Genomic DNA, 13056 nt, shown 5'->3' on the forward strand with positions numbered 1-13056 from the left:
TTTTGTGTATGGCTATTCTGCTGAATGATATTACGTCCATGTTATTCTGAATGTATTGTTTCAAAATTATTGTTGTTGGTAATGACATGCGTATAGTGCAGTCTTGTATGCAGTCCCTGTTGTGTATGTCTATTGTGCGGAATAGTATGTCGCACATGTATTTTCGAATACCTTGCTTTGCACATATTGTTTTGAGTACATTGTTGTTGGCCAGGGTGCGCGGGCTTGTACTCTGCCTCTCGTGCATGACTTTTGTAATGAATTGTATTCCATGCATGTTGGAAGAAAAAAGTGCCCTCATGTCACGCTTCTCAAATAAGGGTATATGTTGGCACAAGTAGTAAGTTTTGCAGGAAGTAATTTATTTGTAAATTTCAAGTCTCAAAGTATGAGCACGTATGTGACAAACAGGTCTTGAATAGGGAAGAAAAAGAAAAAGTGGACAGTTGAACACAAATGAAAAAATAGTCTTATTCAGATTTGAGTCTTATCAGGATTAAGTATTTTGTCCATGCAGGAATGTATTGTCCTTAGTTGGATTGCACTAAGCCAATGATGAATTCCTGATTGATTTGTATTCACTTGTACTGCGATGAAAGTCCAATCAATTTCCAGATTTTGATGTCCTTAGTTGTTTGCACTAGGCATTGAAAATATGGTACACGTTACAAAAAAGAAAGGTTGCAGATTGGTCGAGGCTTGAGATAACCTTAGTTGCTTTCACTAGGTTAGAATGAAGGTTGTGGATTAGCTGAGACTTGGAATATGCTTAGTTGCTGTCACTAAGTCAGGGTTGCAGAAATGGATTCATAAATTTGGCTGTGGCCTGAATGGTTGATTGATCTCGATTTCCGGTATGAGTACAATTAGTTTTCTTAAGTTGAAATATTGCTGTTGAAAGAAGGGTCCTGTGTTGGACTCAGTGTGAAAGGTATAGAGCAGAACTAAATTATATAATTCCTCAACACGTGTTTCCCCGTCGTGTAATTACGGCGGTTCCTCAGGAGGATTGTTGGATGAGTTGGTACTGTTATAGCCTAAGAGGAAGAAGGAAGAAGTGGAGGTCAAATGAGGGGGAGCATTAATTCTAGTGCTTCATACGACAGTGTAACCCAATGCGATGACAAGTGTATAACATTAGGTACTTACATGTTTGTGGAATAAATGTTGTCAATATGGTGAATTCTGTTTGATCAAAAGTAGTCTGTCATGGTCTTTAGCTCAAAATATGGTCTGTAAAAAACATAAGTGTTTAAGGATACTTGTTTATAGAAAAATGTTTATATATCAAAATGCTAACAGTCCTAAGTGCAGAGCTGGACATGTATGTTCGTTTTGTACATAGAATTTATAGACCAGTTGCTTGTAAAGAAGCATTATAATGCTTGAAAAAAATGGCATAGAAAGGTTGGACTTGGATCAAAGGAGAAGATGAGTTCTTACCGCTATGTCAGAGTGAATGTCCTTCCCGTTCGGATTTCTGCTGCCCTACTGAAGAGGTGCAGTGTTTTTATAGTAGATATTTCGCGGTAAAACGTATGCGCGACGACACCACGCTAACGCGCGATGACATCACGTGCACGCACGCGTCTGCATTATGACGTCACCGCGCACAGGCACCACCGCACTGTTGTGGTCTTACTAATGAATAGAATGTTATGTTGCTAGACGTATGTATATTTGAATAAATTAGTGGATGTGGATGCCACATCCACGGATTTTCCAACTATTAGGTAAATTTGAGCTAAAGGGATGAGTCAGTTGAATTTGAGGCACAAAAAGATGTACGACCTGGTGATGGCTGTAATAGCTGTGAATATACTTAAAAGATAAATGATGGCAAAAGGTATAAACAAGGAGTCCAAAAGAAAAGGGGAGAACATTGTATTGGAATCACGGTGGATGTAATGATAGGACGCTGATAAATTGTGATTAATAACTGAAGGCACGAGACATGCTCGATATGAGTGAGCTTGGACTGTTACATAAAAGTCCATGTGGGATAAGATAGGATTGACTTCGAAGGTGATTCATAGCATCTTAGCTTTGCTACATATATGAAAAAAGGTCATGTGTTTGAAGGAGAGCGTAGGTGAAACGGAGAGGGTAATGGGGAACAAGTTGAATAGGTATGAATGGAGTGACATGCTCCTGATATTGTTTACGTGGGTCTACAGAAAGTGACATAGTTCCTGGTCACTGTTTAAAGCAGTGTTGCAGGTGTACATCAAACAAATCCAGCGGGCTTCTTGCTGTCTAAGTTTTTGTTCCAAATTGTCACCTCAAGTGTTTTGCTTTTAGTGTACTTTCCTGAGCATATTGTTTGGGGTGTTTTGTTGTTGGACATGGAGTGGGCTTGTATGCAGTGCCTGTTGATGCCGGACTATTATGCTTAAATATATTCCACGCGTTATTGTGTGTGCTTGTTGTTTTGAGTGTATTGTTGGCGATAGTGTGCTCATGGTGGGGACTTGTACGTCGAATTGTAATTTGCGCATCTTACTTTGTCATAATTGGAACATATGTACACAGGTTTTACAAAGATCTCTGGAGATTGTGACAGGGTTATGGCCCTGTCAGAAGGGAGCAGGGACCCCTCTTAACCTGGGGCCTAATAGGACATTGCCAGAGCCTGTCCTACCCCAGACGTGGTGTGCGGGAGTTGAGAGAGACCCCAGTCCCTGACTCTAGTCCCTATGTTACAGTGCATGCAAGACACTTGATATTACTGTCCATAGTGCAGAACCATCCTGCATTTTTTTTTCTGGCTAGGTCTCTTGTCTTTTCCTTGCAGGACTACCAGTCCCAGAAGCAACCCAGCAGCAGAGAGCAAGGCCTGGAGTGAAGTTGCTGATGCTGAGCAGCTGCTGCAGAATGCCTGCTACCAAACATCCCAGCCGTGAGATACCTGAGCTCCAGTCCAGTGGCACAAAGGCCCGCAAAGCCAAAGGGACGGGTTAACCAAATGCGGGAGGCCAACAGGAGAAAACCAAGCAGCTTTCCGGTGCCGAAACGAAACAAATGCCAGAGACCACGGAGGGGGCGGGCTTCATGAGACTATCTGAGAATGATGACACTGAATTCCAACCCTCTGGCAAAAGCATAGCAGAAGATTGTCCCAACAGTGCAGGTTACGAGGGGGATCAATGGGAGACAGGAGACAGAACAGAACAGGGTATGATGGCCGACAAAAGTTCAGAAAGGCCAAAGCTGAATGAAAGGGGTTCAGATGAGGCCCGGAGAGCATCTGATGGACCAAGAGGCCAAATGGTGGAGAGTGGATGGTTTGAGAAGAGTGTTGAGGAGAATGTGGCCGTGTTGGGAGAGAGTGCAGGTAAGGTGTTGTATGTGAGGGAGAGTGATGCCAATTAGATAGTGTGGAGTGTTGTGGAGTGGGTGTGAGGGACTATCTGGTAGGAAAGAGGGAGAGTGAGAGAGAGGGGGAGAGTGAGAGAGAGGGGCAGAGAAGCGAGTGAAACGACCAAGACATGGAGGGAGAAAGGCAAGGCAAAGGGTGAGAGTGAGGGAGAGAGGAAGGCAGGGAGGGAGCGAGGGGAAGCAAGATGAGGGGAGCATTGTAGAGTTTGATGGAGGGTGAGAAAGAGATAACTAAGATTGAGGGGTCAGGAATCTCAAGATAGAGAGCGAGGAGAGGGAGGAGTGAAGGGGGTGAGAAGAAAGGTAGGAGAGAGTGAGTGAACGGGACTGAGAGAAAGGGAATGGGTTGGAACATCTGGAATCGTCCCTCAAAATATTGAGAAGCTTGAAAATCCAAAGGGAGATAGAAAAGGTGTCAACCTTTAGGCCCTCCCTTAGTCTAAAGATTTGAGCCAGGCTGTAGCGATCACCTAGCATTAATGATCATAGGGAATATTGTGGGTATGAGGAACACCTGGGCTAGGGTGGAGGGAGCCATGTGGAGGTTTAGGAAGCTATAGGTACGACCCTAGTCAGATATTTACAACTCGAGGTGTGCGCTATCAGAATAGGCAGACGAACTAGGAAAGGTGTGCAGACAGAGCCCGTTGCTAGCCACTAATACTTGTTCTCACGTCAGAAGAAGGAACTGTGTCATTTCCATTATTTATGCCACAGATTGTTGCGAGGCAATTGGAAAGACGCCATATTCATATCATACAGACAGTCATGGTACATAAGCACGCAAAGTGCTTTACTGAATATTTGGCTTTTGTAATGTATATTTTCAATACTTAAGTATACCTGTAATTGTTGATGCGCAGTGACCTTAACGGTGTGCCTTTTGGGTATGCACCCCCATAAGGCCAGCTTCCAAGCACTGTGGACATGCCCACTAATCAACATGTTGGAGCATAGGTTTGTTGTTTCTTCTTGATTGAATAAAGAGAATTGGATCAGGTAAAGGGAGTTTAATGTTTCTGTCTCATCCTATCTGGCTTAGCTTACATTGATTCCGTCTATTTACCTTCAGTTGGGTAATGGGAACAAAGGGGGGCTCGGGGCACCCTATTCCAGGTTCCAGCGATAAGCAGGTATGTGAGTTCAGAAGAGATATAAGGTATGCAGTGTTTATATCGAATATTTTATATTGAAACATTTGATAGAGCATGCATTTAGGGGTGGGATAAAGGGTTACATATTTTTAGGAAACGTTTGGGGTGAGTTGTGAGGGGTCGTAAATTAGGGTTGAGAGGGGGACCCCCCAAAAAAAAGAAAAGTGCATTCAATATAAAAATGTTTGTTATAAAAGTTTCGATATATAATCATTCTTTATGTAATATCTCGATATAAAGACAGATTTAACAGACTTGAAGTACCAAATGTATAGTTTAATCCTCAAATGGAAACTTATTTGTCTTGTTAAAAAATCTAGCTCTTGCTTCCAATCTAATCGCCTTTTATCTCATTAACTCTTGATTGCTCTCTCTCTCTCTCTGTCTCTCTCTATCTCTCTCTATCTCTCTCTATTTCTCTCTCTATTTCTCTCTCTCTCTCTCTCTCTCTCTGTCTTTCTTTCTCTATAAAACAGCAACAATTTCTCCTCCATAATAGGGCTATGCACTATCACAGACTGATCCTCATTCAAATTTGGCATGATAATCTTATCAAAAAAGGAGTCCATATCAACCTGAGTCAGGAATTGATCCTCCCATAAAATGTCCTAAGACTCTCGCATATCTCTCCCTTTTTGATAATATGTTCACCATTATCATCTACCAGTTTCTGGACAAAGGAGGCATCCGTTAGTCCCTGCACCTTTACTTTTGTTACATACAAATTCAACTCTACTAAACTTTACATTGTTCTTTGCGTCTCATTGATCCCACCCGGCTAGTGACACTAGTCAGGCTGTGACAGCAGAAGAGGGTACATCAGGAAGACCACACAACTCGTAGGCCAGTGTGGTGCATGGGAGGAGGGACAAGCAGTCAGCGAGCCACTAGATCGTAACATGAGTTCAGAGCAACGGACAGTATTGTTGTGGAGGAGATGGGAAAGGGACATGTCCCTGAAGAATGAGATTGTTGAAGTGGCACGAGGAGGGTAATCAGAAGGGGTAGTTGGCATCAGTAAGACATGTTCTAGATCAGGGCTAGGAGAAACTCCCTCCAACCCAGCCAACCATTCAAAGATGAACAGGAGGCCTTGGGGCTTACGCTTGCTAACTCCTAGCCTCCTTCCAGTGGTCCTACCAACAAAGTGAGGAAGAAGACTACAAATTGAAACAATGTGCAGGGAAAACTTAAGCCCACCAGACTGACGGTGACGGAACTCACACCTCCACAACTCCACACCTCCTGAAGATTTCTGGGAGTAGTGCTGGACTTTTGAGACTGTTGAAAAACTAGGGTACAACGTTCATTCATCGCCTATTTATTTCTGCAGATTTCTTTTGCTGAAATATTTCCGCCCAAATAAACTCATCAAAAAATATGGGAGGGGGTAAGGGCATATTATGGGGTAGGGGTGGTGAGAGGTTAGGGAATAAATAAAATGGAAGGGAGTTTGGGGGGGGGTAATATGAGCGAAAATATTTAGGCAAAAAACTCTGGGATGAATGAGCATAGAACCGAAACTAGGAACTGTGCTTTACTTTACTTGTTTTGGGGTGCAAGGAAAATCCATTCTACTATTTTTTACTAGGTTGATGTCATTTTGTGTGTTGTTCAAAAGTAAAACTTGTTGGAACCTTCAATTTTGGTATATGAGTCTCATTGAGCCCCACCCCGCTTTGTTCCATCCCTGAAGCAATTGCCCACCATGGAACGACCAAGTATGATGTACGGGTGTGACATTGCTCAACAGCTATGATGAACATGGCATTGTACTGTTTTTAACTACACCCTCCGTACAGCAGCATCATTTTTGTCTAGAGTAGGTCTTACAAGTAGATTCTTTAATGTTCTTATGGTATTGTCATATTTCTTTTCTCCAGGGGATAGCGCCAAAACTTGAATTTGCTACTAGAACATCCATAAAGGAGCTTTCAACTGATGTAAGGAGAAGGTCATATGTAAGTATATATGTTGCTCAGATTTTACATTGCTTTGTGTGTACTTGTTTGTGATACTAAAAACTATTGCAATTTACTCTTCTTTGGCCTTCATACTCCTATGAACAGGCCACCTTTTTGCCACAAATTATATCTGACACTGACCACGTTCAGGCTTTTGTCCGTGGTTGATACCTACGTTAAACTGCGGATCAGATGGTGGAAGGACGATAATTGCAGCCTTATGGCTAGGGCCAGGTCTCCTCATTTCCATAAACTAGGTTTCCTCTGTCTTGGAGTGTGCAATATGTCTTCCACTCAAATCGCACGGTGCACAGTCTTTCTACCCTACCTATTGTTCCACATTCTTGCTCCATGGTCTTCCTTTTGGATATACATTGTATGACAGGGTTTATTCATGTCACAGTTTCTTGATGAAGGATAGACAATGCTCTTAGGAAAAGGCAATCTGGCATACAGGAGGGAAGCTGGGTAGACTGCGCCTTATGTGTGCGTAGGCACTTCTATCACTTTCCCGGCATAGGCATAGCTTCCCCCCATTTCCTTTGTGCTTGGCTTTTGCAAAGAGTATCCTCTGTTTGAACCACCGTTTTCTGGCAGACTTCAATGTAGCTGGTCCTCTGTGGCAGAAAATAAAATGGCTATCATCCCTCAGGAGGCAGAGCTCCCCATGACTAAATACTGGGCATACAAATGGCCATGGTCATCTGCCAGGATTTGGGGGGGGGGGGTTTAACGACTGGACCAAGGAGGGTTGCTGCAGCACCTTTTCAGAACATAATATATTGTGCTACTTGGATTCGAGAAATAACTATTCGAATGCATTGTGTCCTCCCACGTATTCCTCATCTTTGATATGCATATCTTCCCAGCTTTGCTACTTTGGAAAAAAATATTCTCGGCAGAGGGCACTGTGCTCGATGTCGTGGCATTGATGTCCCTTGAGGGTTGCCGGCGAGTGTCGACGTCATCAGCAGTACAAATAGCGCGAGCAGCTCCTGTTGGCTTCAGTTCCGTTTCTCCGAAAGCTTTTGCTTCGAGTGTTAACGGCACGCTTTGTTTTTCTGTCGAAAAATATCTTCATCTTCTACCCCGAAGTCGGGATTTAAGAATGTAATGACTGCAGATCGAAGATGTCAATAACCGATCCTCACTGTGTCTACCTGTGGTGTCAGGGCTCAGACCACCGTACTTATGACTGCGGATCCTGTCAGTCCATGACAGAAAAAGCTCTCTGGGAATGCAAAGGTAAACTGGTGGTGGGGAGGACTCCACTCGGCGTGAAAAAAACAAAAGTCCCGGTCGAGAAGTCGATCGAGGCAGTCTTCGTCTTCTTCTTTTAAGAAGACAAAGAAGAGACGCCATAGGTCTCCCTCTCCTCATCTGTTTCCTCTACCGAGGTAATCAAGTGCCCAACCTAAATGGGATGCCTTTACAGTGGAAATGATGCAGATTTTTGAGAGTGCGGCCTCAACCCTCTCAAAAGAATCACGCAATAGCCATGCCCCGATTGCTTCTTCGGACGACTCAGGGAAGTCAAAGGCTACTTCATTGAGGTCGAGCAGTAAGCCGACCTTACGTTGAGATTCTCGACCCGATGAGAAGGCATCGAAGGTATCGACTCGAGAACAGAGTCCGTCATCGATACCGTCAAAAACACAAATCGGCAAGGCCTTCGGTGAATTTGTCGACGCCATCAGTGATTAGCGCTTCGACTCCAAAATCGAGGGTGATTCCTGAAAAATTGACCCCTTTTTCGAAGCCGTCTTCGATGCCGTCGAAGGAATCTCCGATCCCATCGAAGACTAGACAGGTTCAGGATAAAATCTATTCAGCTGTGACAAAATCAGACATGTTTAAGTCCATGTCCTCAATTTATCAGAAGTTGAGGAAACCTCTCCATTTGGAGTGCAGTTTGGTACTCACTTACCCCTGAGGTCATTGAACCCGAGTCAAGGATAAAAGACCTTCATGACTCCCTCCAGTTTGCTAGTGGACTTGACACTTCGCCAGAGCTGGAGTTTGGTAGGCCTGACCCCTCAGAACATGCAGATACTAGTTACAGAAATCTCATGAACAGGGTCGTGGAATACATGGGTTGGAGTAGGGCTTTCCTGGCACATGAGCAGGATGACATGACAGATATCATAGACCAGGGACCTCCAGAAGGACCCAATCCTGCTGTTCCATAAGGCCCTTCAGAAGAAGGTTGTGGCCAATTGGGAAGCTTCAGAATCTGGGCCTGCTCTGAACAGAAACTTCTCTAGGAAGTATTGACCCTCTAGCAGCGATCCAGACTCCTCACAAAACACCCTACGCGTGAGAGTTTAGTAGTTTGGGCTTCTACTTCAAGTAAACAATCTGCCTACCCCTCTTTCCCCCCGGATAGAGACGACAAGGTTAATTCCTGGGCTTGCAAGGTCTTCGCATCAGGCAGCATGGACTTGAAGTCTACTAATGTCTCTTGTTCCGTGGCTAGATTTTCTTATACCCTGTGCGACTGTGTTGTCATGGCGGCTGATCACATCCCGGAAGGCGAAGAAAGAGACAGCTTCCTGGCTATAGTAAAGGATGTAAAAGGAGGCAATGGTAGAGTATCTCCAGTCAGGATTGGATACTGTTGAAAGCATCAGCAGATCCATGGCTGCATGCACCGTACTGCGCAGGTGTGCGTGGTTGAGAAAGTCAGGGTTTGCACTGGATGTGCAGGTCAGACTGCTCAACATGCCCTTCGATGGCTCGAGGTTGTTCGGCAGCAAGGTGGATGAGAGCCTGGAGAAAGCTGCAGACCTCCAAGGCGGCATCTAAGTCTCTTAGCGCCTCCATTCGACAACCTCAGCAACCCTATTCAGGCTCATCTTCTTGGAGGGGTTGTTCTTTTTGTTTCTATTCCTCATTTGGTAGAGGAAGAGGACAGGCCGGACAAAGAGGGCAAAGATGATTCCCTCATGGTGGACGAGGGAGGGGTGCTAAATCAGCCCCAGCAGCAGCATCCTTACCCTCAGCCACTGCTTCAGCCACCTCCAAGCCTCTCTGAGGCCTTGACCCACAAGAGGCAGGATTTCTCAGCATCTGAACGAATGACTGGGTATTACTACAGATGCGTGGGCACTAGAAATAGTAGCCCATGGTTTCTGCCTTCCCATTCAAAAAAGTCCTCAAAATCATCCACCGGGTCAAAATTCCAGATGTGCTCCTTGTGCAGGAAATATGAACCCTGCTAGAGAAAGGTGCAATAAAACATGTACCTATAGCACAGAGAAACAAGGGTTGGTATTCCCCCTACTTTCTCATTCCCAGGAAGGATGGAGGATTCAGACCCATCTTGGAATTAAGAAAATTGAACAAGTTCCTCAGGAAGGACAAGTTCAAGATGGTTACCCTTTCTCTGATCCTTCAGGCTCTCTAACTCCAAGACTGTGTGATGATCCCAGCACAAGAATAATGATCCCATTCAGAAATACGTGGGTGGCAGCAAACCTAATATAAATCAGTGGGTCAACAGTAACTTCAAGCTCGGTGCAAGAGGCATTTACCTCCCTCTTAGCATTTTACCCATAGGCTCATTACACTTACATTACCTTCCTTATCCTCAACATGGCCGCCGCTAATTCCATAGATAACTCACAGTGCATTCTACACCTGCAGCAGAGGAAGCTAATTAAGCCCCGCCTTTGCCGAAGCTTTTGCTTCGCGTCTTCTCTGCTGACAACAGGTAACGCTTCCAGCAATCTCCTGACAGAACCTCTCAACAGAAGAAAACGAGTCAAAGATATTCGTTCCTCAGCAAAATAAACAGAACAGCAGAAAAACTGTTACGATTTACCGAAGTTTTCCAAGAATTTTTCTCAGTCCGCAGTAATATTCGAAGTCTCTGCATCTTCTGTCAGAAGCTCCGTCGCAGCCGCAGCATTTCTTCTCTCAGAAGCCTTCGTCCGTGGTTGCAGCTTATTATTCCTAAAGTTTTCCTCAGTAGTTCCTGCATCTTCCGAAGGTATTTTTTCCACAGTTTCATCCGAAGACCTGTAAAACAAAGGTATGTAATGAATTAACTTGTAAAAAGAAAACAAAGAAGAAGTTTCTTATGTCCTTACCTGAAGTCTCAGCAAGGTTTTTCTTCGCGTATTTCTTAACGTGCTTCTTTCTGAAGGCAGCTATTACTCAGTTTTTTCGACGAACTGATGACAATTAATGTTTCCTTTAAAAACGAGTATAGCTGCAGCCTTACCACAGCCTCAGCCCTTGTTGGGGAACCACAAACCTGCAAAGGATAAAAGGAAATTCTAGCAAGAGAGATCTCTCCAATGTAGGGACCATTCTTTATCTGATGAACTATCTATAATTACTATTTTCACCAAGAGACTTGCCCATGATACCTTAAAAGGAATTTTGCACACTATTCAGATAAAAAGACTTCAACACCATTGCCCCCCCAGAATAAGTCACCTACCCAACGCACCCCTGTATAATACAGGATGGAGAGCTCCACAAAACAAAAGCACAGGTGAGAAGGGAGGGTTATTCCAAGGTACACTGTATCACAGTTTTCTGTTTGTGAATGGGGATTACAATAGTGGTTTTGTCATAATTGTTGTTTACACAGAATTAGTGCCCAGACCACAGGTCCTCAGCTGAAAAGGCGTTACGCTCCCGCAGAGATTTAAGGTAAGTGTTACAGACTGGTTGGTATCATTGGACCTTCAGGATGCTTACTTTCATGTGCCAATCCATCTCAAGCACAGAAAGTACCTGAGGTTCGCGTTTGGCGGTTCTCATTATCAGTTTTGAGTTCTGCCATTCAGGCTGACCTCCGCCCCAAGGGTTTTCACCAAACTGATGGCGGTAGTGGCAGCGAGTCTCAGGAGAGGGGGGATTCACATCTACCCCTACCTGGACGATTGGTTGATCAGGGCTTGTTCACCCGAACAAGCCCAGGAACATCTCAATATTACCTGCCACTCCCTACACAGACTGGGCTTCTCCCTCAATTACAAGAAGTCCCATATGATAGACTCCAATTCATTGGAGCAGTCCTGGATACTTCCTCAGGAAAGGCCTCACCTCCATAGGTGAAAGCTCATCACATTCTACAGATGGTAACAAAATTCCAGAATGCCCAGCATCTGCCGGCCTTTCATTTTCTGAGGTTGCTCAGTCTCATGGCATCCTGCATTTTTCTGGTGCCAGAGGCCCGATTGAAAATGAGGTCCCTTCAATGGGCTCTCAGGACTCAGTGGTCCCAATTCTCAGGCGATATGTCAGATAAACTGCAAGTTCCGAGCAGTGTTGCTCAGGACCTTCTTTGGTGGGCTTGCAAAGACAATATTCTCAAAGAAGAATCTAGTGACGGACACCTCACTCACTGGGTGGGGAGCCCACACCAACAATCTGACAATCAGCGGTTGTTGATCTCCATCGGAGTCCAAACTACACATCAACCTTTTGGAGCTGAGGGCAATTAAACTAGTACTGAAGACCTTTCTGCCCTCTGTACGGGGAAGGACTGTCCTGATAATGACAGACAACAGAGTGGCCATGTGCTACCTCACCAAGAGAGGAGGTGTAGGGTCATTACCACTGTGCAGAGAGGCAATGCAGCTCTTGTTCTGGGCAATACAAGAAGGAATCTCGCTGTCGGCAGTTCACCTAGCCGGAGAGCAGAGTACGGCGGCGGACGCTCTGAGCAGGCAGAGCACAGTCTCCCATGAGTGGGAACTAGCTCAGGAAGTCCTTCAAGAGATCCTCACCCTTTGGGGAACCCCTCAAGTGGATCTGTTCGTGACCAGTCTCAACAGGAAGTGCAAACTGTTCTGCTGCTGGGACTTTCCTCCAAGAGGAGCTCTAGGGGACGTGTTTGTGGTAGACTGGGAATTTCCACTCCTGTACGGCTTTCCTCCAGTCCCCATCATTCCTCATGTGATCAGGAGGTTGAGAAAGTTCGAAATCCATGATCCTAATTGCTCCGGATTGGGCCAGTCGGATGTGGTACCCGGACCTTCTGGACATGTCCATCTGCTCTCCAATACGTCTCCCAAAAAGAGAGGATCTTCTCTCACAAGAGGAAGGTCGGGTTCTCCGTCCAGAGGTCAAGCCTCTCAGCCTTCATGCATGTTTTCTGAGAGGCTGAGATACAAGGATTGGGACCTTCTGGACGACGTAATGGGGATTTTGGTTTCGGCCAGAAGGCCAGCAATCAAATCCTTGTACCAGTGTCGTTGGAATAAATTCAGTAACTGGTGCAAGGACAATAATGTAGATCCATTTCAATGTGGCACTCCTATGGTACTTTCTTTCCTGTTGCATTTGGCTAATCTGAAGCTCCAGATTGGAACCACAAAAGGATACCTGGCGGCGCTTTCCATTTTTAAGCGCTCCTCTGAAGAGGTCTCATATTTCAAAATACCTTTAATTGTTCAATTTCTGAAGGGACTCACTAATGTGTATCCTCCAGTCCCATTTAGTGTCCCTGTTTGGGATTTAAACCTTTTGTTAAAATTTCTGACATGTATCCCTTTTGAGCCTTTACATTCCTGCCCGTTAAGGCTCTTAACTCTGAAAACTGC

General features: G+C 44.8%; 1 protein-coding gene across 2 annotated transcripts in view; it reads left to right on the plus strand.

Annotated features, from left to right (window-relative positions):
* SPATA6L (spermatogenesis associated 6 like) overlaps positions 1 to 13056 on the plus strand; it is a 721724-nt gene that overhangs the window by 321443 nt on the left and 387225 nt on the right. For both annotated transcript variants that reach the window (XM_069625723.1, XM_069625724.1), the window contains exon 6: positions 6416 to 6493. In XM_069625723.1, coding sequence (XP_069481824.1) covers positions 6416 to 6493 — 78 coding nt within the window. The remainder of the gene's footprint in view (positions 1 to 6415; positions 6494 to 13056) is intronic.

This window comes from Ambystoma mexicanum, chromosome 6p, assembly GCF_040938575.1.
Source record: "Ambystoma mexicanum isolate Mex_15411 chromosome 6p, UKY_AmexF1_1, whole genome shotgun sequence".
NCBI classification, from domain to species: Eukaryota; Metazoa; Chordata; class Amphibia; order Caudata; family Ambystomatidae; genus Ambystoma; species Ambystoma mexicanum.